Raw genomic sequence first — 27,208 nt, 5'->3', positions numbered from 1 at the left:
GAAATTTTGAGGTAATATTGTAAGATGGAGTACATCATCAGAACTTGCCATACTCTTTTTGCTGAACTGACACCACTGGCTAAATGGATAGACTGTTAGTCAAGAAGGTAAAAGAGGATCAATTGTTGTTCTTATTCACCCAGAGGCTCATTGAAGAGGTGAACTCAGCATCAATGGCAGAGCGAGGAAATGACGGCAGCCGCAGAAGGTCTTCCTGAAGCATGGAGACGTGGGATTGCTTGTGCATGGCAGGCATACGTTGCGTAAGCGAGATGATGAACAAAACTCGACCAATCTCTTCCAGCTTTCTGGAAAACACCTAAAGACAAATGATTGGTAATTTTTGCTATACCCTTTCTTAATTAAAAAGTTATGTACACTATATAGATTCATCAATGAGATTCACAAAGCACACCTGTTTCTGAATGAGCTCCTGACCCTTCTCTGGAAGCATATGAACCAGGTTGAGCTGAGGAGACACTGATCTTCTGAAAGGGTAGATGTCTCGCACATAGGTCTGATGTAGAGATGCATACCAATTTTTAGTCAAACAATCTAGCGTTTAATAATATCCTTTGAAATATCTGTTTGAAAACTACAGCTCACCTTGGCATAGTGGATAAGGTTCCAGCGCTTATCCATCAGAAAGTAGTTAGCAGATCGAGCCTCTGGAATATTGAAGAACTCTAAACACTCCTGGCATGAAAACATTAAGTGGGAAAAGGTTGTTAAACAGTGAAAAAGTAATATTTAGAACAAATATACAGCTATTACAATGACCTTCAAAAGAGCTTCAAACTGGGTGTCTTCATGCACTGGTAACTGGGTGGGAATGTCACACTCATTCTGTCCGTGAACGACCAGGGTTTTGGTTCCTAGGCATACAATTGCAGGTACAGTTATGAATCTGAACACTAGTCAACTTATCTTCTGTATGGAGCGTGGCTGAAATATGCAACCTGGCATGGAGGCAGTCACCAGAAGCTTGACCTCACACTGTTCTTTCTTCATAGTCTGTTTGAGGTCTTTGAAGAAGAGCCCTTCTACATAACCCACCACCTCCCACAGAAAGGTCAATGTGGCTGATATGGCATCCATGCCCCACTCGCAGGGAGTCCTCACGAAATACATGATCAAGCCCACCTGGGAAAGAATTAGAAAAATATCAGATTTCAGATCTGCATAATGAGATCCCTGCATCCCCATCCTTCATTCTTAAAGGGATAGTTCACCCAAAAATGAAAATTCTGTCATCATTTACTCACCCTTGTGTCGTTCCAGACTTAATGAAACCTGAGATGTTTTTTGATGGTCACCAAAACTTAGAAGAGCCAAAAGGGTTATAAATCCAAATCCATATGAATCAAGTGGTTTAATCCAGGTCTTATGAAGAGATATGATCGCTTTATATAATGAACAGATTTATCTTCACATATAAACACATACATATGGTAAACATGGATGATTGTGCATGAAAAAAAAACTCATTGGTTCTCGTTTGAGCTTCCATGTTGACCATATGTGATGTGCTCTACTGTATGTATGTATGTAGATCATTGTTTAGAATTGTTTAGATGCCAATAACATAAAATAAAATAAAAAACATTAAACTATCATGGATTTATTTTAGCTTTATGACCTTTTTGGATGAATTTTATTCCATAGAGGGACAGAAACCTCTCAGGTTTCATTAAAAAAATCTTAATTTTTGTTTTGAAGAATAACAGAGTTCGTTTTGGAGAAGACAGAATTTTCATTTTGGGTTAACAATCCATAACAAAGATCCATTTTCCATGAAGAACCCTTTAACATCCATGGAACTTTTTTGCTTAATTTGAGTCAGATCCTGCTGGATCCTGTTCCAGAAAATGTCAGAGTTTGGATTTTTGCATTACGGTATTTGTCTCTAAAAGATCTGGCAAGTGCATTACATGGTGACAGTGCATGTGTACACCTGAGAGAGACAGAGCGAGCGTGGGTTTATTAAACTTTTTCAGAAAAATGGTTCCTGGAATCCAAAATGGTTCTTCTATGGCATTGCTGTGAAACCCCCTTTTTGCTTCTTTCTGGCACTTTCATTTTTAAGAGTGTTCCCTCAAACTACTTGGGCATTTAAATTAGAGCATCTATAAACAAATTCTTCTGTCTTCACATTCGTATTGAGAAAGCAATGCTAAAGTCTCACCAGATAGTTGAATAGAATGTGCGAGGTCTGTGCCGGCAGATCCCCAATGTTAAGCAGCAGTTTCCTCAGCATGTACATCAGCTCATCCTGTAACAATAAGCATGTTTCATCATATAACAGCACACACTCATCTTTTATTCTCTAAGAGCAGGACTACTTACACTGTTAAAAATAAATGCAATTTTACAGGTATTAGTTACAGAATTTTCAATGAAATACCTGTTGTTTTACAGATATTTCTGTAATTTATATTTCCACTATTAAATTTACATAGAATTGCTTGTATTTTGGTATTACATCAAATTTCTGTTTTTAAAAGCTAATTTTCTGTATTTTTACTTCTTTTTTTCCCCTGTAAATACAGAAAAAAGGAAACAAATGTATAACTACAGAAATCTGCAGTCATTCAACATGTTTTTTCTTAACATTTAAGATAATGTGTTGGTTAAAGTGAGGTTTATTTACGGTTAAATAATAGTATTTGTACATGCACTGTAAAAAATAATTGTGATTTTAACAGTAAAAGACTGTAAAACTGCTAAGGTAAAAAACTTAATTTGTTAACAGAATTTGTTACATTTAATGTAATTTTACAGTAAAACACTGTTAAATTTACAGTTTTTGTCATTGTTTAATTTTACAGTGAAAAACCATAAAATTCCCTGTGTGATACTTCACATTTGATGTATTTGTTGAAATAACGATGTTTCTTAGTTTTTTACAGTAAGGTTTTATGTTACGTCTAACGTTGTTAAATTAATGTTTATTGCATTGGGTAACACTTTACTTGAAGGGGTGTGCATAAGACTGACATGACACCTTTATAATCTTGACATGACACATGTCATGAATTTGAAGGAGGTTTTATGAATGTTTATGACAACTGTCATTAAGTGTCATTCGCTCAATTATGTCATTTTTAATGCAAAGATGACCTTGTTTGAGATGTCCGAGTTATGACAACTTGACATAAACCAATACATCATAACCTGTCAGTGTCTTTGTCATGACAACTTGACATCATTTAGCTTTATGGGTTAACATTACATTAAACTGTCATGTGGTTGGTTTCGACATTGGCTGTCATGAGGCCATTATAATATTGTCATAAATATGTATCTTGAGCTCAAGTACAGTGGTACAAATTGAACTTGTCATTAAAATGTCACAATTAAGTGACAAAACTCTGACAAATAATTTTATAACAGCGTCATGACTATTTTTCATTTCATGTTTTTTTTTTTTTTTTTTAAGTTTCCTCCAACAGAAGGTCAGATAATAGACAATTTCAAATTTCGTAAAAAAGATGACACTGTTATAAAATAATGGTAACACTTTATTTTAGGGTCTTTTAACTAGTTGCTTATTACTATTAGCATTCATATGGCTAAAATATTGGCTATTTATTAGTACTTATAAAGCACATATTAATGCCTTATTCTGCATGATCTTATTCTACATTCTTAACCCTACCCAATACCTAAACCTAACAATTAACTATAATAAGCAGTAAATTAAGAGTTTATTGAGGGAAAAGTCATAGTTAATCGTTTATATATGTGTTCCCTATACTGAAGTGTTACCAAAATAATGTAATGTAATGTTAACCCATAACGCTAATTAGTTTTTTTTTTAAGTTTGATAATTAATCTGCTATGTCATGTTTATGACAGGTTATGATGTTTTGCTAATGTCAAGTTGTCATGACAAAGACACTGACAGGTTATGATGTATTGGTTTATGTCAAGTTGTCATAACTCGGACATCTCAAACAATGTCATCTTTGCATTAAAAATGACATAATTGAGCGAATGACACTTAATGACAGTTGTCATAAACATGCATAAAACCTCCTTCATATTCATGACACGTGTCATGTCAAGATTATGAAGGTGTCATGTCAGTCTTATGCACACCCCTTCAAGTAAAGTGTTACCCTGCATTTTTTTTTAATGTGATGTGTGTTACCATGATGGTGTTTATTGTGTGAATGACACTGTGCTCCTTCTATATATAAGTATTAACCTTCTCAGCTTAATGAGCTTTGATTCATCATGTGACTCTCATCACCATTTGTTATTGGTGGTTGTCAGTGTATTACAAAGGTACAAAACAGATGTTAGTGCTTCATTAGGTTGGTAAATTAACATTATATCAGTAAATGAAAAACGTTTTTTGTTGTTGTTTTTTACTGTAAAATTAAGTTATATCAGTAAAACAAATCAAATGTTCAAATGTTGCTACCGTATTTTTTTATGGAAAATATCTGGCAACCACAGCTGCCATTTTTTTTTTTTTTTTTTTTTTTAAAGAGGTGTATGGATGTATTCTAATATTCAATGTATGTTAAAAGTAAAAGATTTTATGGGATTATAAGGAGATTTTGTGTAGAATTACAGTAATAAACAGTATTTATTGGTAAGAAATTATTATTATTATCTATTTTTTTTTTTTTCTAACAGTATTTTCTGTTTTTAAACAGACATATTCTGGCAGCCCTGCTGTTTTTGTACCCCCCTTTTTTTTTTTACAGTGTAGTTGACCTTACCTGTCTGTTACTGACAGTGAGTTTCTCAAGGAAGTGTCTAAGAACCAGTGCTGGATCTTCAATCAGGCAGTTCCACAAGACCTGCTGAGCAACAGCACACACTGTGGGAACACAAAGCAAAGAAACACAGTAGTGTGAGGATCTAAAAGAAAGTCAAGTTTGTCGAAAGATTCTTCTTTGCCTCTCACCTGCAACTCCATCTTCCCGAACTCCTCCATCTTCCATCAGGTGCACGATGGGCAGCACGGCAGCACATATGCACGGAGGGAAAACAGCCTGCGGTGGCTGCAGCATGTGATGTGTTGGTGTGAGTTCTGTTGTGTTCTCATCATCTTGTAAGGTAAAACAAACCACATGAATAGCAAACAATAAAATCAATTTGATCAATTACTCCTAAATGTGTCATAAATATAAATACTTACCTTCAGCACTGACCACTGACCGCACTGACCACACGGAGCCTCTGCGAAAGGAGTAGTTTCTGTGAGAGTTACTGGAGGCACAGGAAGGGCTGACGGACAGACGACGTGATGTCAGGTTCACCACATCTTCTACTGACAGAGAAGACGATCCCACATGTTACATTTGCACATAATTAGCTCAACTCTATGAACATGTTCTGAAAACAAGATTGATCACTGGGCTTAAAGGGTTAGTTCACCCAAAAATGAAATTTCTGTCATTAATTACTCACCCTCATGTCGTTCCACACCCGTTCATCTTCAGAACACAAATTAAGATATTTTTGATGAAATCCGAGAGGTTTATGACTCGTCCATAGACAGCAATATAATCAACACTTTCAAGGTCCAGAAAGGTACTAAAGGCATCGTTAAAACAGTCATGTGACTGCAGTGGTTCAACCTTAATTCAACTTTATTCAACAATTTTGGCATTCTTCTGACGTAGAACCCGGAAGTGCTGCACTGTGTTGACATCAACAGCGTAGGAGACTGACAGAGAAGAGAAGAAATTGTTGAATAAAGTTGCTATTTTTGTTTGTTTTAGAACACAAAAAGTATTCTTGTTGCTTCATAACATTAAGGTTGAACCACTGTAGTCACATGGACTATTTTAACGATGTCTTTATTACCTTTCTGGACCTTGAAAGTGGTACTGACGTTGCAGTCAATCTCTCAGATTTCATCAAAAATATCTTAATTTGTGTTCTGAAGATGAACGAAGGTCTTACGGGTGTGGAACGGCATGAGGGTGAGTAATTAATGACAGAATTTTCATTTCTGGGTGAACTAACCCTTTAATATAATATCTTTTATCTGAAAAGATCAAGATGATTCTTATGATTCTTATGATATACAGCACAGAAATGACACACCCTCTTCTTCCTGCTCGGGCGGGGGACTACATGTGGGCTCATAGCAGGCCTCTTGTGCGATTGGGATAGCCGTGATGATGCTGGCCTCCCGACCGAGCCTCCTCTTCTCTTCCTCCTGCTGCATGTTCTTCAGGATGTGCTCTGCCCGCTGGTGAGAGCGAGACACTGCACGTGCCGAGAATGACTTCTGAAGTGTACAGAGAGAAGAGAAAGATTATCTGCTGTAAAATTTGTGCATGACCAGGATATGTTTGTTGTGGTGGGCCACTAACACGTACAGACTGATCTTCACTAATTGCGTCCGGAACAGTGCCTGCATTCACAGGAACCCATGGAGGGTCAAATATGGGCACACAGGGCATTCCCAGGATAGGAGAGGGCAGAGTGAAGTTAATGCTGGGAGGAGGAATCTATGAGAGAGAGAGAGAGATTGATATTGACAATAATATAATGATTTAAACAAAATAATAACAGAAGAATATGCATTGAAATTAGAAGTGTACAAGCATACTGCAAAGTGTTTTTCCATCAGTAATACCTTAAAAATCTGCTGAGCCCCTTCCTCCATCCGAGGCCACACTTGGTAACGGAATCTCCAGACAGTGTAGAACTTCAAAATGGAGTTAATTCTCTGACACGCTTCCTGGTGCTGAAATTCAGCCATCATCATCTCGGTCACTCCATCCGGCACCTTCACCGCGCACAGCAGGAACAGGGCAGCTGTGTGTGTGTTTACACATGATAATGATTAATGTGAATATATATATCCTTATGCCATTAAATACGTCATCAAAGAAGTGAAGGGATGTCATTGCAAGATGGAGGGGAATTTATTTTGATTAAATATAGGGCTGTCAAAATTAGCATGTTAATAATTTTTTTCAGTTTAATGCATTAAAAATATTTAACGCAGCATCCATTTTTCGTTATAATTTGGCTAGCCTTGCATTATATGATCACGCTCTTATTCATGCAAATGCTTTTAAACCATTCAAGCGCCACAAGACAAATGAGAACATGCTGTCTGTGAATGTGTCATGTGACACACACACGACTCGTGTGACAGAAAGACGCGCGCCAGTATCGAGTTCTTTCACGCTTGAACAAACAATAACACAGAATTATGCCAAAATGCCCGTTTTGTGGAGTATCCTCATAAGAGCAGTCATAAATGAGTTAAATAACATCTTAAATGAACTTAAAGAGTTGTGAGAAAATGAGATTCACGTCATGTTCGGCAGCGGCAGCTCTTAAAGTGACAGCAGCCTAATAAACCAGTTGCTGTGATGATGTCTGACATTAATGTTCATCAAAGAAGAAAGAGAACAGACAAAATTGTAGCTTTAATATAGATATAGATTACATTTATAGTTTATGCAGTGAAGACTGTAAAGTGTTTGATAACTTTATTCAATTTCTGTATATTTCCTATCTGTTAGACAGGTAAATATGACATTTATTATGATTGGTTTATGCGAAGATTGTTTTAAGTTCACTTTAATTAAAAGTTGTTATTTTTTTAAAGCCTAATAAATGTAGAAATAGATGCTTTCATTTATACTGTAATGTTGAATGTCTAATTCATTAATAAAAAAATAAAAAAAATCAGTTTCATAGATTCATCAGTAGCAGGATCAGTGAATCTGACCTTCATTCATAAAAAGATGCCATTAAACAAATATTTAAAATATACTGTCTTTAAGTTGTTTCTACATTAATTTGGAGAGTAACTGTGAAATTATTACAATATAAAAATATTAAAAAGCCAGAAAAACATTTTATTAATGTGTTATTTTTTTAATTGATTGACATAAGTAATTAAATATTATGAAGGGACATGAAATTATATATATATATATATACACACACACACTAATAATGATGTGCATGGATGAATTATTTATAATAAATATTTCAATATTCAAATAAATAAATAAATAAATAAATAAATAAATAAAAATTGTTAATTTTGATTTCATGGTGACTTTAAAAGTACCTAAAATACACACAGTGTAGATGACTGCCCACTAGGGTTTGGAACAGAGCAATGATCATCAACATTATAAAATAAAAATATAGTTCTGCAATGCCTTAAATAGGAATAAAATCCCATTGCTATAAAATGTGCTATAAAACAGTTATCCAAAAAAAAAGAAAAAAAAGAACTGCATTTCAAAGTCTAACTAACTAATGACCCTGAGTCGATTGCCCGGCACGGGAGGAACATGTTATCCAGACAGACCTGCAGCTGCAGCCATATGTTCATCCACACTCAGCAGGAGCTCCCACGCTGCAGGCAGAATGTCTCCGTACATGTCCTCAGTCAGGATAGGGGCGGCTTTTATGAGCAAGGACAGAGGGGCTGGAGACAGGCTCATCACCTAAAAGAGTAGAGCATCGCATACTTAACACAACTAACTCACAGTCTTTATGTATTTGTAACAATAGCAATAGCTTGTACACCAGTGACGTTCTGTCTGTAGTGGACAGAAAGGAGAGACCTGGTTGCGGATGTATTTTAGCATGCCAGTGTCTTTTTTCCCCTCAGCGCTGTTGTCAGTGGGGCGTCTTTTCATGGAAGGGGTCCGGAGGCAGGATTTATCTGAACACTGAAACAAAAAAACAATTATATACTGTACTTGGGCAAGCTGAGGAAGGGCTCATTTAGACAACACACACTCTACAGGACTAAAGCTCTTGGATTGTATTTACTTGGGTGGAATGAATATATTTACTTAATGAGCGAGACATTAGCTACGTTTCCATCCAAAGTTGCGTATTTAACTTACGTGCAAATTTTGAATATCGCATAAAACATTTGCAAATAAAGCAGTGTTTCCATCCAGCGAGTCAAAGAGAACAAAAACATCACTTCCTGATACACTGGCACTAAATGTCACTAAGAAAAATGGAAGTTTCTGCAATAAAATCCACTGAATCTAATAATGTTCATATATAATAAATTATTTGAGCCTCAGAGTTTAAGTTTTTTAAGCGTGTTTTTAGAATTTATGAGCATCTTGGCGTTTCCATCCAGCGTTTTTTATGCAATATCCCAAAATGAGCATAAAAATAGGTGGATGGAAACATAGCTACTGAATCAATCCAATTTAGTTCTATCGAAAGGACTGATTCATTCAGCAACAAAGCAAGTGAATGAGTCATTGAATCAGTTGCTCAACCGATTCATTCAAAACATGGATTTATTCAGAAACTGAATTCTATTGTGTCTTTGTTTAGAACTATTAAAACAATATTGTGGCTAAAATGCACTTAAATCACAAATCGGGAAAAACAGCACACATGTGAAACTGCTTAACAATACTGTATGTTATAAATGTAAAAAAACAAGGGGCATTTTTGCATCCATATCTTGAATTTTTTGCCATTTTCATTTCCAAACTGCTTACTTTTTCTTTAATGTGAAAATGAGGATCCACTCTGCCAGTGTCACTTAGTTGTTGCATGTAAATTGATTCAGAAAAAAGCATGTAACACACTTGAGCGTGTTTAGAGTTTTGAGGAATTGACCATATCCACGGTTACTTCCTGGTATCATCATGGTATTTTCATCAAGCCAGTTTGGGCATTTCCGGTGAACTGTTAGCTGTCATTCTGTACTCACTTTACATCGACACAAAACCATCAATGATTGACTTTTTAATGTTGTGTTTATATATTAATGCAGTTATCACACTTAACTAATTTGCCAATAAACCAGTTTTATTGATTGCAATAAAGACGAAGCTACTGCGAACGTTTGAATAAGAAACGCACTAATCTAATTAGACACGTACGCAACATTTTTCCAGCACTTCAAATGTTATTTTTAAAGTGATGACCAACAACATTATTGGTTCGTCCTTCTGAGATTGTCTACATTTGTAAAACTGAACGTTTCAAGATGTAGGAAATCCAAGATTTGATAGAAAACACTTTAATTTAAAAATAAAAAGACATTAATTACCACTATAACCAGCAGATGGCGGCAGAGGACCATTTATTGGCTCATATTAGGCATTTCCTGAAATAGTTTTTCACTCAGTTTCGCTTTTGAATAAATATTAAAGATTATAAAATCACTAGGTTTAAAAATACATTTTGTCAAGGTGAAGTATGAAGTACTCTCAAAATCTCATGAAAAACAATAACTTTTCTTGTGAATGAATGACACAGAAAGCGATCATCGCTCTGTCTTTATAATCACTGAAGCTGTCAGTCAGAGCAGGATCGAGATCAATGATTTCAGCACACTTGTTAAAACTCACATTTTATTCAATGAATCTAACTAAAGTGAGTTAGTTAGATTCATCTCAGTTCTCTGTCTGTCCTCGTCAGTGTTAAGTTGGTTGTTCTGTTCTGAGTTTGTTGGAATAAAGAAGCTGCTACAACAAGATCCTGATTATCTTCCTTTGTGCTGAAACCAGCGACATGTTTCTACTTGCACTGAATATTTTTAACCACCTCTTTGCTCTTCTTGGCACGGCCGCTGATATTGCCGGTGGCACTGTTCTCTTTCAGGCTGTCCACCGTCTCGCCGTACAGAAGTTTGATGGCGCGAACGAGCCGAGCGCAGGAACGGCTGTGGTGCTGATAGCAGCGGGGGTGGCAGAAATCCACATGAGTGCAGATGAAACTCTGCTGGTTGCACAGCAGAATCATAATCTGGAAATTGAGGAAGAGAAGTGTAAGGAACAAATATCACGCACAGTTAATTCACACAGGGAAAAGTCAAAGTGATGGCACTTACATGCAGCCATGACATATTGCGATGGTAGTTGTCCTCCACACCCCCTGTGCTGCCAGGACCTTCAGGTTCAATGCTTGGCTCGCTAGCACTCCACGGACTTCCTAAACAGATAACACGTACACAAATTTTACTAATGAAATTAAAGGGATAGTTCGCCCAAAAATGATTTACTCACCCTCAAGCCATCCTAGGTGTATATGACTATCTTCTTTCAGATGAACACAATCAGAGATATATTTAAAAATATCCTGGCTCTTCCAAGCTTTATAATGAGAGTGAATGGGGGGCGAGATTTTGAAGCCCCAAAAAAACGCATTCATCCATCATAAAAATAATCCATACGGCTCCAGGGAGTTAATAAAGGCCTTCTGAAGTGAATTGATGGGTTTTTGTAAGAAAAATATATTTAAAACTTTATTAACTATAATAACTAGCTTCCAGCAGACGGCCATACACATCGATTTGCAGCGGAAGAGTGACCTCTTGACCCGACGCATGATGCAATTATGAACGCAGAAGCGCAGAGGACAGAGCAAAACAAAACACTGGTCACGAATTAGAAGTCTGAAACGAGAAATTTTAAAGAGAAATGTCAGAGGATTTAAGAGAAGAGGAGCTTGAGTTTGTTACACAGCCCTATTTGTTTGAACTGTGAGAGGCGTCTAATCTTACGATGCTCCTACATCCTGCGTCATTCATCGTGTCACAGGTTACTCTTGTGGCGCAAGTCGACTTGCGGAGTATGCATACGGTCGTCTGCCAGAAGCTTGTTATTTTAGTTTATAAAGTTTTAAAGGTGCCATAGAAGGTCTTTTCAAAAGATGTAATATAAGTCTAAGGTGTCACCTGAATGTGTCTGTGAAGTTTCAGCTCAACATACCCCATAGATTTTTTTTTAATTAATTTTTTTAACTGCCTATTTTGGGGCATCATTAACTATGCACCGATTCAGGCTGCGGCCCCTTTAAATCTCTCGCTCCCTGCCCTCCTGAGCTCTCGACTATAATACAGTGCATTTATAAAGTTCACAGCTAATATAACCCTCAAATGGATCTTTACAAGATGTTCGTCATTCATGCTGCATGCATGCATCGATTCCTGTGAGTATAGTATTTATTTGGATGTTTACATTTGATTCTGTATGAGTTTGAGGCTATATGCTCTGTGGCTAAAGCTAACATTACACACTGTTGGAGAGATTTATAAAGAATGAAGTTGTGTTTATGAATTATACAGACTGCAAGTGTTTAAAAATGAAAATAGCGACGGCTCTCTTGTCTCCGTGAATACAGTAAGAAACGATGGTAACTTTAACCACATTTAACAGTACATTAGCAACATGCTAACAAAACATTTAGAAAGACAATTTACAAATATCACTAAAAATATCATGTTATCATGGATCATGTCAGTTATTATTGCTCCATCTGACATTTTTCGCTATTGTTCTTGCTTGCTTACCTAGTCTGATGATTCAGCTGTGCACAGATCCAGACTTTAATACTGGCTTGTGTAATGCCTTGAACATGGGCTGGCATATGCAAATATTGGGGGTGTACATATTAATGATCCCGACTGCTTACGTAACAGTCGGTGTTATGTTGAGATTTGCCTGTTCTTCAGAAGGTCTTTTAAACAAATGAGATTTATATAAGGAGGAGGAAACAATGGAGTTTGAGACTCACTGTATGTCATTTCCATGTACTGAACTCTTGTTATTCAACTCTGCCGAGGTAAATTCAATTTTTGATTCTAGGGCACCTTTAAATATGGATATTTTTTCTTACAAAAACCCATCGCTTCGCTTCAGAAGGCCTTTATTAACCCCCTGGAGCCGTATGGATTATTTTTATGATGGATGGATGCACTTTTTTGGGCTTCAAAATCTCGCCCCCCATTCACTACCATTATAAAGCTTGGAAGAGCCAGAATATTTCTAAATATATCTCCAAATGTTTTTATTTGAAAGAAGATAGTCATATACACCAAGGATGGCTTGAGAGTGAGTAAATCATGGGATAATTTTTGGGTGAACTATCCCTTTAAGTTCTTAACGTGTTGTCAATTTTTTCTTTACTGCATAACTACTAATGATGTGCAGGAAAGCCATTATCTGCTTAAGCAAATTTGTATAGTATTTTTAGAAGTATCTGATCTCCGTATATACTGTAGTTTCCATATATGACTATTATTTTATTTTTATTGTGACCTTTTATGTAAATCAAGCTAATAAATCTAAAACAAATTTGGTAAAAAAAGGTTTAGCTTGAATCAAACATATAACATGGCACAACAGGCTGATTTTCTTTACAGGTTTAAAACAGCAGCATAAACATTTAAAATAAACTAAAAAATAAAATTTAAATAAAAGGACTACAAAATAGCCATCCAATTTAAACTCCTTTTACACACCTTGAGTATTTTCATTTATAAAAAGTTCACACTTTAGTCATATTAGCTTTACAAACTGACCATTATGTCATAATATGTATGTGATATGATTAGATGTTTATTAAAAACATTACCTTTGTGTTTATTGGATCAGCCTGACAAATAGATTTCTATTATTCAGTTAAATTTATTATTAACATCTTTCAAAACAAGGTATTCTGCTTTAACCAACTCCCTAATAACAACATTTACAAATTTAACACCAAAATAACTGAAGCAGCATCGTCTGACCTATATCAGTGACAGTATCCCTGCTCTGGGAGAGCAGCCGCTCCGAATCCACATCATTCTCAGACTCAGAGTCCTGTCTGGACATCTTAGTGCTCTTCAGACTCCCTGCTCGGCGGATAGAAGACAAAGAGCCTCCTTTCTTTACTCTGAAACTCCTTGCTCCTTTAATCTGTAGCAAACGAGAGCCACCAATACGGATCTTCCTAATGGGAGCTGTGGAGAGGAAACGAGACAAAATGAAATGATAAATCTATCAAACATGTACATGCAGACAGTTATTCCCCTTTCATTTTACCCAGCGGCTCTTGTGATGATTTCTTCTCCTCACAGCCAGTGTCAGACTTGAGGGTGTGGCTGCTGCTGTTCAAAGAATCGTGTCCGTCTTCATCATCCAGGATTCCTGCAAAGCTGATCTTCCTCTCATAGCGGTGACGGCCTAGATCAGGGTCCAGACGCAAGCGGCAGCTCTCTAAATCCTATGGGAGCCAAAAGACAAGTCTGTTTTTTGTGCAATGTAAGATCTGCTTACTTCTGACTTCTGACAACATATTTCCTATGTTGGTCATTTTTGACTTTTTTTTTGCCCCTTTAACATATGTCCATGATTTTTTTTGCATGTTCACATCGCTAATGCGACAAAAGTCACCAACTGTCATCCCATTCTGATAAAGCAAAAAAACATTCAAAACATACATTTTTCAGTCATTTTTGACCGAAGAAGCCCAAAGGGTTAATCAAGTCACATGAATCAATCTGGTCAGAGGAAAACAATACCAAAACTGACCACAAGGGGCTCTGTTCGGGGTCTGGGGAGACAGGGAAAAGTCTCTCGCAGGAAAGTGGTGATCTCCAGAAGCAGCTGACAAGCAGCCATCTTCAGAGCAAAAGGGCAGCCACACTTTGTAGGGTTGACTGTGTCTGTTGAAAGAATCATACAAAAACCATTAGCTAGCATTGTATTGGTTTTGAACATCGTCTGTTTGATGTCATTTTCACTCTTACTGTCATCCAGATAATCTTCCTCCTCATCCTCCTTTTTCGCTCGCCTCTTGCTCTCTTCATCGTAGATAAAACCCAAGATGTTGGCTGGACTCTCACTGTCCGAGTGGCAAATTTCACTCAGCCGAGTGCCTATTGCCTTTTTGAGGATACATATATTAGATGCAGCCAAATACCACAAATGAATCTCAAAAATTATATAAGAAGGTTTTCTGCAGGAAAGACAAAATCTGCATATCTGTCAGCCTAATCGTGTGACTCACATCTCCCCACTGGTAAAACTGTTTGGCTGCGTTCCACTGGAGCTTCGTGTTCCGTTTGTTTCCTGCTACAGGCGATCGTCCTCTGGACAGCCCTCTCTTAGTGATGTTCACATGGTGACCTTTCATCCACTCTGGCCAGTTACCACGATTACAGCGATGCACAAAACGGGCACACTCCAGGAAAAGCGAGGCCCTTGCCACCACAGGAGCTTCCTGGCAAAGACATTTATCAAATTCAACAAGACAATATTCAGTTCCTTATTTTCTCTAATATATATATATAGATATTATATATATAGCTGTGAGCAGCAATTATTGGGATTCAAGCGCTTTAAGGCCTTTGAGCACATGAGTAAAAAGGTATTATGTTTTATTTTGCAAGCATTTAACCACTTAGATCATAGATGGAAACGACCATTTACAGCCAATACAGGCAATTTACTAAGCATATACATGTTTTTTTTTAAATGCTTTTTAACAGTTATAGCGCCATCTATGGTCAGATCTCCATAAAAGTTTGCAAGCTTGTTTAGAATCATATGTCGCACGTGTGCACCAATTTCCGTGAAGTTCCAAGTTTTCGTTTAGGAGTTATAGGCTTTTGCATGGCCTTGGCCATGCCCATTTTCTAAATTACCCTGTTATAGCTATCCAAAGGATAGTTCAACTTTTTTCTTTGACAATTATTGATCTGGAAAGTCCACAGAATTGTACTGGATTGGTTTTATTCAGGTTGAGTGAAAAACCTAGGACTAGTTTGCAAAAATAGTTTTTTGACATAATCGTGAATATTTAATGAACGATTTGATTGACAGCAGTGGTTCTTGAGGCAAAGTTGTTCAGTATGAAGAGATCTATCGAATTATATGAATATTGTGTATATGTGTGAAACACCATGTGATTACAGAGGCGTAAGATTTCTTTCAAAATTCTCGCAGACTTCTAGGGCCGTGAGTCAAACATGCCTACTGAGTTTCCTTCCAATCGGCCTTCATTAACCTTGTCTAATAGGTGCTTCATTGGCCGATGGCAGACATGTTTTTTGAGATACAGCAATGTCCTCATAGACAATCATGGCATCTTGGACAAAGACACTGCATGCCAATTTTCAAGTAAATTGGACTAACGGTTAAGTAGTTATAGCCATTTTCATGTTTTTTTTCCTGTTATAGTGCCACCAAGTGGCCAGTCGCCATGTCCTTTTGCACGTGACCACAGAATGAGCTCTTACATAGGTGGCCAAGTTTGGTGAAAATGTCTCATTCTGTTCACAAGTTATAGCCATTTTACCAAAAGCGGTTCCACCTACTTTGAACGTTTTGGCGGCCATTAGGGGCTATGAAGCGAAATTTCAACTTTTTTTGATAATTATTGACAATCAGATTCCAGAGGATCTTGCTGCACTGGTTTGGTCACGATTGGGCCAAAAACCTAGGACTAGTTCACAAAAGTAGGTTTTTCAAAAAATCCAAAATGCCCGAAAAAGTTTCCCTCAAAGTTTCAAGTCTCTACGACTTATGATTTGGTCTGCTTGATCACTTTTAAGGGAGAATGCTGGAAATTTTAACAATTACAACCAAACTACGCGCTTGAACCCCTAAAAATCCAAATGCTGATCTCAATTTAAAAGCTTCATAAGTTAACCCCCAGAAACATAATATAAAGATCTGAAAATGCATTTCAGAAAATAACAGGTTTCAAGTTTCTTTAGTCCAGCAGATATGCTTCAAAAGTAATGTGACACCATTTTGTATATAAACAGAAGAATCCGAACTGACCAGGTCCAGCGCCGCAGCTAAAATCGAAGCATCTGGTATGGTTCCCGGCTCACAGCAGTTCAACAGGAACTGAAACCTCTTCATGCCCTGTCTGATTGCACCTAGATTCACAATGTTCTTATTCTTTATGGCCTCCTGACTGGCAGCCAAGCGCTCCTGGAATCCGTGGCAACCTTGTCGGTGGTACAGAAAAGTTTTTTAGTAAAAGGAGGGTATAATTTCTGCATGAACAGGTTTTAACAGCTGGTGAAATATGCATCTGGTGATACTGAATGAACATGCAAGTCTGTTTTTGTCACTACAACATCTACAAACCACGGACTTGTGAATTTCCCCAAAAAATATCTAATAACTATTAACTTGGAGAGCTGAAGGTTCACGACAACTTTGACAAAGCTGTGGCGGGTCATGGTGCCTGGTCATAGGTCAGAGAACCACAGTTCCTCTTCCAGCAGATGGTTCTGACAAAGATGGACAAACACACAGACAGCTGGCATGGAAGATGGTGTACCAGAAGCACAAGACACATCAAGTACGGCACACGCACACAAACAAACAGAGCGAATTGTGGGCGAGGGTGGGGGAAGGCCCCCGAGGATTCTACCATCTTTCTCTTCTGTGTGGTGAATCTTGGAAGGGTTCCTCCGACCAGACCGCCATTTACCGAGCCGCTTGAAGAAATTCTCCTCTTCCTCTCGCCCATATTCAACAGCGTTACCCTCTGACAGCTTCACTGCACTGGTGAACTTGACCTGAATGTACAGGAAAGACTTGGATCAAGGACATGAGGTCTAATAAGTCTATATATCTTCCATGAAGAGGTTCAGCTTTATTCCCAAGAAAGAAATTAGGTGAGGCAGAAAAATGATTGCACTAATGATCACAGTAACGATGGCATAATTTCCAGTGGGATCTAAAAATTAATAACCTCCTTCCCCCTCCTTGTGTTTACATGTCTATGCAATATTAGTATTAATCCATTTTTTGTTTTTTTGTGTGCCTTTGTGTGTAATATATGTGTTTTACATTATTGTTTGTTTGTAGAATAAGAAAATCCAATTAAGTATAAATCATTAAAAAAAAAATCAGGTCAACTCTCTTTTGTCTCAATCTAATAATTTATTCAAAAATGCAATTCATTCATACAGTGGCTGGAATAATCATCTTCTATTTATTTTTATTTTTTTTTTACATGAGGGGCATAAAGTTAAAATTAAAATAAAGTTAATATTTTTATAAGATTTTTATTTTTATATTTTCTGTTTTCACTTTAATTTTATTTAAATTTTTAGTAATTTTGTTTTTATTACATTTTATTTTTCAGTTTTGGTTATTTTATTACTCCAACTTAAACTAAACAAAAATGAGAAATGTAATTACTAGCTGAAATAAAATTTAAAAAAAGTTTTTTTATTTGATTTCAGTTAAAGGTAGGGTAAGCAATTTCGGAGAGGCTAGCAATATCAAGCTAGCTTTGAAAGCATGAGAAATTACTTCATGTCTCAAAGCACATAACATTACAATAACAATCAATGCAAACAAATTACAGAGATCTTACTTGTACCACCTGACTGCTGCAGATTCATTTTGGCGTTGATAATGTTGACAAAGAAATACATGAATCTGAGTTTATTATATTTCAAGAAATGAAATTGTATTTAGTTAATAATAACCCTGTGTCAAGGTGATACAACTAACAATTCATATATTTTGTAAAATATAATTTTTACCTTGAAAATATAAATTTGAAATCTTGTTTGAATATAATGATTAAATAATGAGCAATGAGAGAGTACACTAACATGTATTCAAAGTATAAGGAAAGTATTTTATTACTTTTTACTTGATGGTAACACCACATGACATTTTAGAGTCATTAAGGGCCAGATTTACTAACAGCTTTCGCCAGCGCAAACCCTCTTTTGCCATTAAAAAACTACTGTCGGGATTCACTAAAGACACGCAGTACAAAATTAGCGCTGAAAAAGCATTTTTGTGGCTGACCTTATTGCATATGCATTTGTAGGAGTTTTCCTTTCAGCTGGAGAGTATTTAAATGAATCATGATTTACTAAGGTTTGCGCTAGTCAATTTACTGGTATTTGCACAATTATTTAACACCCCAAAAAAAGCATGTCTTCACCCATTTTGTGGCATGGCTGCAATTGTTGCTAGGAGGTAGAAGGGAGAAAATATTTTCCACTCGTATTAATTTCTTTGGAATAACATCTATCCGTTTATATCACGTAACAAGTTGCGCCTGTGTCGACTCGCACGTGTTGAGCATCAGCTCTTCTTATATTGACCCAATGCTAATTTGCGCTGCTCTTGGTAGATTGCGTTGGTCATTATGTAAATAATTTGACTGCGTCTGTGTTCTTTAACTTGCGCATCAGCAGTAGATCAGGTGCAAAACTTGCCACTCCCATTGGCGCATTTGTGAAATTGCACTCACACTAATTTGCCCCGTTTAGTAAATCTGGCCCTAAATGTAATCTCTTCTTGAAAATGGAATAAATCCATATGAAACGAACATGGATGCATTTCTAAGAACTTTGCAGATTTGTATTATTATGGACACTCTTATTTGTCATTGACCCTCTTAACCTTACTACATAGTCCTAACCTTGGAGCTCTGTCTGATAAAGGACAGTCTGTCCACTGAGCTGATGTCCAGCAGGTCCTCCACCCCATCAGCCAGTCCAGACAGAGAGGAGCGTTTCAGCCAGTTACCTGTTCCACAGGTTCAATAGTTACATAAAAAAAGGTTAATTTAACGCTATGGTAAATCAGAGACCTAGTCATGTTTGAACTCTGGTACCCTTTAAATGGAAGTGCAAACAAGCCAAAAGGAATGTAAGAGGGAAGATTTCATGCTGGTGCTCCGGCTCATACAGCATATACACAAAAATAGACAAACAACACAAACTCTCACAGCAATACATAAAAGTCTAAAAAATAAATAAAACTTGAATGCATTTTTTTTTTTTTTTTTTTCAAACTAAAGCTTCCATAATGACACTGTAAGATGAGGCTGCATAACTATAACACAACACACATACGTAACATGGAGACAGTGAGTGGATGGCGAACTTTCCTATGGCATGCTGGTGACAAAAAGGAAAGAACAGAGATATGAATGACTTTTCATTAAATTCAGATCCATACCACACCACAGAACCAATCAGAACTGAAAACTCTTTATAAAATTCGGTTTATTTTTTTAAAAAAGTTCTAATATCAACTTCACATACTCTCATATTAGAAGTTAATTTTTCAAATTTTTTACAAACTTACCTATGTACAGCATTCACATTAACATAAATCTTCATTTGTGTTTCGAAGATGAATGAAACAACATGTGGTTTAAAATGACATGAGGGTGAGTAAATGATCACAGAGTTTTCATTTTTGAACTACCCCTTTGAATTAAACGAAAATCATGGAAATTAGAATTTTCAATGTGTATTCACCCAACCATGCATATTTGGTATAAGATCATGGTTTTGCAATTCAGAAAAATAGAAAAATATTATTTTCTTGACTGATGATTCGGATAGAAAAAATTTTTGTTTGGACTAAATGGGCTGAGTATACAGAAAGTATACTCTATGGAACAATCTTCCTAGCATTGTTCGGGAAGCAGACACACTCTGTCAGTTTAAATCTAGACTAAAAACACATATCTTTGCTCTTGCATACACATAACACATTATCAATACATTAACATTTTTTCAAATCCGTTAAAGGATTGTTACGCTGCAATAATTAGGTCGGCCGGAACCGAGAACATTTCCTATAACACTAGATATACCTGTACATCAGAATAAGAATGGCATCTACGCTAATATCAATCTCTCTGCTTATCCTGAGGTTTGCCGGGTGCTGGATCCAGGCCGTATCCAGATCAGATGGAGAACCTGTGTCTGGACCTGACTACAACGTAGCCCAGGAGACAATGGGCCTACAGATCCAGTTCTGGCTGCATCTATAATTCAGATTTTTAAATCTCCGTATCCGCTTACATATATTTATATATAATCTATTTTTAATCTCTATAATAAAAATGTATAATTCAGATTTTGATCTCCATATCCATTTACATATATTATATATATCTTCCAAGGGGTTTTTTCCCTCCTAGGACTTTTTTCCCAGTGTTAGCATGCTGGGTTTTTCTCCTAGGGGGTTTTTTCCACCCCTGGGAGTCAGCCGACATTGGCTTAATGTAGCACCATCTTGTATATGTTACATATTACCACGCTTGCTTGTACAGCTTATTTTTAACCACTTCTCTTTTTTCTGTGCTTCTAATATGTAAAGCTGCTTTGAAACAATTACCAATTGTAAAAAGCGCTATATAAATAAATTTGACTTGACTTATATATATGTGTATATGTGTGTGTGTGTGTGTGTGTGTGTATTATACACACATATTATTTATTTATTTATTTATTTATTTTAGAAATGTCAAGCGATTCAAATTTGTAATCTAAATAATTGCAAATTAATCGCACATCAAATTTGTCTTAGACAATTTCTCCCAAAAGATAATTTAAAGTCATTATTGTGTTAAATGAGAAAAGCATCAAATAGACATTCAAAAAGTAGCTTTAGAAAAAAAACTATTTTATTTGATTCAACATAGAATTTATAACAAACTTTTAGGCTTCAACGGCAATGAGGGTGAGTAAACGCTGACAGAATTTTTCATTTTTAGGTGAACTATAACTTTAATGGGTTTTTTATTCACATGGAATATGATTTGTTTTTTGTTTTTTTTATTAAATAATACTCTAAATAAGAAACTAAAACTGCCAGTAGGTGGTGGTAAATCTCTAAATGAGTAAGTCATTAGGCCCTATTTTAAAGATCTAAACACATGGTCTGAAGTGCATGACGCAGGTGCACTTAGGGTGTGTCCGAATCCACTTTTGATAGTTTAACGACGGAAAAAATGGTCAGCGCGCCAGTTGCATGGTCTAAAAGGGTTATACCTAGTCTCTTAATGTGTCATGGGTGTGTTTTGGTCATAATGTGCAATAAACCAATCAGAGTCTCATCTCCCATTCCCTTTAAAAGACCGGAGTGCTCGCACCATGCTGGATTCGCTATTTACATGGAGGAATATAGACACCCTCAACCTGACGAGTCAGTTTAGTGTTGCCACGATTGGTCAAATAATTAGCCAATTTAATTCTTCATTACTGCAAATAAGCAACTCTGATAAATGCAATGACTATCCATTATGACATGCAGATGTACACAATATAATCTTTTACACTGTAATCCTTTTATTTTTAAAAAATACTGCGTCATTGAATTTAGACCAGGTTCATTTGGTCAATGGTGCAGTCGTTTTCAGTTCCTCAAAATAGCAACACGCCAACAATGCACCTGAACACACCTCGTTTTCAGACCAGCACTCCCATAGGCGAACAGATGGGCACGAGTGCATTTGCCATTTAAACAGCGTGGTGCTGGATGTGAAAACGATAACTGCGTCGGGCTGAAACTAGTAAAAAACACTTGCTCGAGTGATATTGCTTAACTATATCATGTTTGTAAAGAACTTCTCTCACACAAAAACATACCTATGGGCAATTTGAGCTTCTTGCGCAGTGAGATCCGTCGGGATCGTGAACGTGAACGCCGGTCTGTGGTGGTACCAGAGTGGGCAGTGGTGCACTCAGACGTGTCCTGCTCTGATTGGCTGCTTGTATCACTGGCGGCACTCTGAGATTTGAACATCTTCCTCCAAAAGTCTTTCCTTCCTAAAAGAGCTCCTGGAATCTGCTCCTCGCTGACACACAGATACAGATGCACTCAATCCATGTATATTCTTAATTTATGCATTACGAAATGTGTTATATTTGTGTGTGTGTGTACTTTTTTGCTGCAGATGGCTTGGTTTCCTCCTTTTCGTCTGTTTTTTTAGTAGTATTAAGTTTTTCTGCGCTGTCCAGGAGGCCACTGAGAGCCACGCGCCGAAAGACATTTCCATGAGACTCCTTTATAAACTGAACCAGCTGACGTATGTCACAATAAAGACCCTGATTTGAGAGCGTTTAGATGTGAGGAGAGAAAGTCATAGTGTGAATGTGTGAAAAGAGAGAGATGGAACATAAAAATATAGATTTAAATATTCACTCTTCTTTCTAAGAAAGTTTAGAAAGTAATTGAGACTTTATATTTTATATCTAACAATGCAACTTTTTCCTCACAATTGCAATTACTTTTTAAAATATAGCTGCGAGCAGCAATTATTGGGGTTCGAACACATCTAAGCACATGCGTAAAAAGGTATAATGTTTTAATTAGCAAGCCTGTAACTATCTCCATCATAAATGGAAAAGACCAATTACAGCCAACATGGGCAATTTACCAGAGGAAATATATGGTTTATAAAGCTTTTTAACAGTTAATCGAGGTTGAGCCGAAAAACCTAGGACTAGCTCGGCAAAGATGGTTTTTGAAATAATCTCCAAAATTTAACGAATGATTCGATGGACAGCAGCGGTCCTAGAGGCAAAGTTGCTCAGAACGAGGAGTTCTACCATTTGATATGAATGTTGTGGGCGTGTGCAAAAAAAATCATGTGATACAAGATCCTTTACGCACGTGAAAAACGCAAAGGTGGCCGATTTCTTTTGAATTTCTCACAGGTCTCTAGGGCCATGAGTCAAACAGGCCCAGCAAGCTTCGTTCCGATCGGCCTCCGTTAACCTTGTCTGATAGCTGCTCAAATTTCATTGGCCGATGGCGGCCATGTTTTTTGAGATACACCAATGTCCTCATAGACAATCATGGCACCTTGGAAAAAGACAGTGCATGCCAATTTGCAATTTGTTCGGAGTCACAGTGAAGTAGTTATAGACATTTTCATGTTTTTTTTCCTGTTATAGCACCACCAAGTGGCCAGTCGCCATGTACTTTGTACCACATGATCACAGATTGAGCTCTTACAATGGTGTGCCGAGTTTGGTGAAAATATCTCATTCTGTTCACGAATTATAGCCATTTTCAAGTTTTTTTCCTGTTATAGCACCACCAAGTGGTCAATCGCTGTGATTTTTTTCACGTGACCAAATATTGAGTGCGTACACACGTGCTCCAAGTTTGGTGAAAATATCTCATTCTGTTCACGAATTATAGTCATTTTAGCAAAAGTGGCTCCGCCCACTTTGAATGTTTTGGCGGCCCTTAGAGACCGTGAATCGAAATTTCTACTGTTTTTTGATAATTATAGACTGCACTGCTGCACTGGTTTGGTTCTGATCAGGCCAAAAACCTAGGACTAGTTTGCAAAGTAGGTTTTTCAAAAAATCCAAAATTCACGAAAAATGCATACTTTTCACTGCTGTGGGTACTGATGATGAATGACGAGTGAAGCCTGCATTTTGTCTGTCTTGAGCCAATGATTCCAACGATATAAGAAACTTGAGCCTATACCTAATGGTTTAGGAGCGATTTCATACTTTCACCTCAGTAGTGCCCCCTGTCAGGCGAGTCTTGGTGACTTTGTAGACGGTGTGTGCTGTCAAAAGTTATCAACCAATCAGAAGAGACGACTGATCCATGTAAATGATACGTGGAATCCTGAGAGTGAACTGCGCCTGGAATTCTTTCGAATATTTCATAATATTTATCAAATGTTTCAAGACTCTACAACTTACGCTCTGCCCGATCACTTTTAGGGGAACAAGATCAGGTCAGATCATCATTCCCTTAATACTTACACATATACCACCATAGTCAATTTCTTTTGAGGTCGGGTATAAAACATGACATACAAAAATACTTAAGCTCGTATGTATGCATGATTAATCAAAATAAAACGATCTTATTCCTAAATGACAATGATTCGGTTATGTCTATTTTTGAAATTACGAACAGGTTTTGCATTGCCGCTGAAAGCAGTGGTCATAAACTTCACAAAGCGTTTTCAACAACACACTATTGCACTACCGATATACACTGATTTTAGCTTATTACACTGTTCTGCCAGTAGGTGGTGACCAGTGACTGTTAAAATGTATTTGATGATCAGAATTATTAATTCAAGAAATTCATTTAAAAACACTGGACGAATCATATCTTCATTAATTTCAAACGATATTGTACAACTTCTATTTCTGATTAATATTATTAAATATTATTAAATTGTAAAGAAATGAAATATCATTTTTGTAGAAAGAATTTGCAATTCAATCTCAGCCAATAAGATTCCACGTATCATTTTCATGGATCAGTCGTCTCTTCTGATTGTTTAACTTTTGACAGCGTTTAATCCAAAAGCAAATTAATTTCTGGAAGAGCACGGAAAGATTCGTGAGACGCCACACGCATTTCATAAGAGAGCACTGTATATTTAAGAGCATTTGCGCGAGAGCAGAGGAAATCCGCGCGCGAGCGGACAGATTTGCGCAAGAGCAAAGGATATCGCGCGCGAGCGGACAGATTTGCGCTCGCGCATTACATTGATATGCTCTCGCGTCACAATAATGTGCTCTCGACATTAGACAGTAAAATAACGCCATATCACCGCAGTAGTGCCCCCTGTCAGGCGAGTCTTGGTGACTTTGTAGACGGCGTGCGAGTACTACCAGTCCTCAAAGTTTCAAGACTCTACAACTTACGATCTGCCCGATCACTTTTAGGGGAGAATGCTGATCCCTGGAAATTTTTGCAATTACAATAGAGTTTCAGAGCAACGCACTAAATGACTACATATTGCAATGCAACTTTATTCCTCGCAACTGTCACTATTTCTATCAATTTGTGACATTATTTCTCGCAACTTTATTTCTCAGTTTGCGACCTTTACATCCCACAATGTGGCTAAGTCACGACGTAACAGAAGTAGTGACAGATCTTTTCGTCCATATTGATTAATTGGCATCGATAGCTGATTGGTGGAATAATCGTTGACCTCAAATTATGACCTACATCATTATTAACCAATTATTAATCACCTAATATAAACTCAAGACCACAGTTTTGGCAGCTCATGAGTGCAGTACTCTCACCAGGTTCTCAGAGCTGTGAAGCTCATGTGTAGTGGAGGCACATCTCGTGATGAGAGACTTGAACATGCAGCCCACCACCACAGTCTCCATGCTCTGGGCCAGAGACTTATCTCCTCCAGTGGTGAAGTTGTTCCCGAAGCCAGCCTTGTCTGCAAAGACAAACAAGAAACTGTGACCTGGATGCCATGTCTAGGCAAAATCACTGAGGCTCAGCCATAAGTGCCAAACAATAAGGGAAGCAGGAAGCATTGATGTTTACAAGATGAAAAGGGGGAAAATCATAAGAAAACCTAAAAAGTGATTGCGGGTTTTGAAGGTTTGCATACATGCAAGTGACTGCGGCCTGAGAGATAGTGATAGACCTAACAATCAGGTCATGCTCTGATTTCACAGCAATGTTGAGTTTTGTTTAGCTGGATCTATAAAGCCGGTTTTTAGATTGTTTATTTGGTAAAGCCTATGCACTTTTTAGCTCTACTACAGGCGAGAACATCACCCTGGACATTGTGAGGGGTGCAGGAATGGGTGTAATGCCTAGTTTTGGCAGTAAATTTAGATATTGTGTATCTACCGAAGTTTCTTTTATTCGCCCTCCTGGACCTCTCACCTGCACTGCCGTATTCTGCAAGAGAAAAGATGGTGGGCAACATTGGTGTCAGGCCAGCACAGACATGTACTCGTAAGTCAGGAAACACCAACTCGATCCGAAACACACCCACACACAGACGCACACACACACAGATGCAAAAGAAACATAGGGATATCATTTTCATAACATTCACTCATGTTCACTAACTTGCCAGAAATCAATCGAAATTCAGCTTGTCTTGCTGTTTTGATTCCATAAAATTGAAAATACAAAAAACAATAAGAATTGACACTGTCAATATGATGTTTGGCAAGTCTGCTGAAAGGATGAGTGATGAGGGTTTGGGGTACAAACAGTGGAGTTTGACTGGCAGAAAGAAAGAAAGAAAGAAAGAAAGAAAGAAAGAAAGAAAGAAAGAAAGAAAGAAAGAAAGAAAGAAAGAAAGAAAGAAAGAAAGAAAGAAAGAAAGAAAGAAAGAAAGAAAGAAAGAAAGAAAGAAAGAAAGAAAGAAAGAAAGAAAGAAAGAAAGAAAGAAAGAAAGATCATATTACTGGCAGACATGAAGGCAGAAGACAGAAGAGGCCAAGGAGCGAGAAACGAATGACATTAAAAAAATGTAGAGACGATCTGTATTTCCAGATAATTTTGTAACATTTGCATCAAATTTCTCATTTGTAGCACATGGCCTTTTTAAAGCAATAGAAGACTTCTTTATTGTGATAGAACTGTAATGCCAATGCTGGCATGTCCATTCTAAAACCGAATTAAAATTTTCGCCAACACTTTATTTTACAGTGTCCTTGTTACACATTGTTTCTGCCACAGAAAAAAAATAAAAAGAAATTGCGAGTTTTTATCTTACAATTCTGACTTTTTTTCCCCCTCAGAATTGTGAGATATAAAGTCGCAATCGCGCGTTATAAAGTCAGAATTGTCCGAAGTGAAGTTGCAGTCACACATTATAAAGTCAGAATTGTCCGAAGTGAAGTCGCAATCGCGCGTTATAAAGTCGGAATTGTCCGACGTGACGTCGCAATCGCGCGTTATAA

At 37.1% G+C, this 27,208-nt stretch overlaps 1 protein-coding gene across 1 annotated transcript in view; it reads right to left on the bottom strand.

The window, feature by feature from the left end:
• Positions 1–26,220, bottom strand: part of LOC125273266 (protein unc-80 homolog) — a 53,419-nt gene extending 27,199 nt beyond the window's left edge. Inside the window, 29 exon segments of the mRNA XM_048198472.1 lie at positions 140–157; positions 160–319; positions 416–517; positions 607–696; positions 781–875; positions 960–1,143; positions 2,186–2,272; positions 4,734–4,834; positions 4,922–5,065; positions 5,156–5,284; positions 6,070–6,256; positions 6,348–6,479; positions 6,608–6,789; positions 8,312–8,450; positions 8,571–8,678; positions 10,534–10,734; positions 10,820–10,920; positions 13,502–13,714; positions 13,797–13,977; positions 14,286–14,419; positions 14,504–14,639; positions 14,764–14,976; positions 16,542–16,714; positions 17,146–17,293; positions 19,168–19,274; positions 22,136–22,344; positions 22,431–22,594; positions 25,571–25,719; positions 26,142–26,220. Coding sequence (XP_048054429.1) covers positions 140–157; positions 160–319; positions 416–517; positions 607–696; positions 781–875; positions 960–1,143; positions 2,186–2,272; positions 4,734–4,834; positions 4,922–5,065; positions 5,156–5,284; positions 6,070–6,256; positions 6,348–6,479; positions 6,608–6,789; positions 8,312–8,450; positions 8,571–8,678; positions 10,534–10,734; positions 10,820–10,920; positions 13,502–13,714; positions 13,797–13,977; positions 14,286–14,419; positions 14,504–14,639; positions 14,764–14,976; positions 16,542–16,714; positions 17,146–17,293; positions 19,168–19,274; positions 22,136–22,344; positions 22,431–22,594; positions 25,571–25,719; positions 26,142–26,220 — 4,066 coding nt within the window.
• Between the last annotated feature and the right edge of the window lie 988 nt (positions 26,221–27,208).

Source organism: Megalobrama amblycephala, linkage group LG8 (assembly GCF_018812025.1).
Source record: "Megalobrama amblycephala isolate DHTTF-2021 linkage group LG8, ASM1881202v1, whole genome shotgun sequence".
Classification (NCBI taxonomy): Eukaryota; Metazoa; Chordata; class Actinopteri; order Cypriniformes; family Xenocyprididae; genus Megalobrama; species Megalobrama amblycephala.
This window is presented reverse-complemented; position numbering and strand designations above follow the sequence as displayed.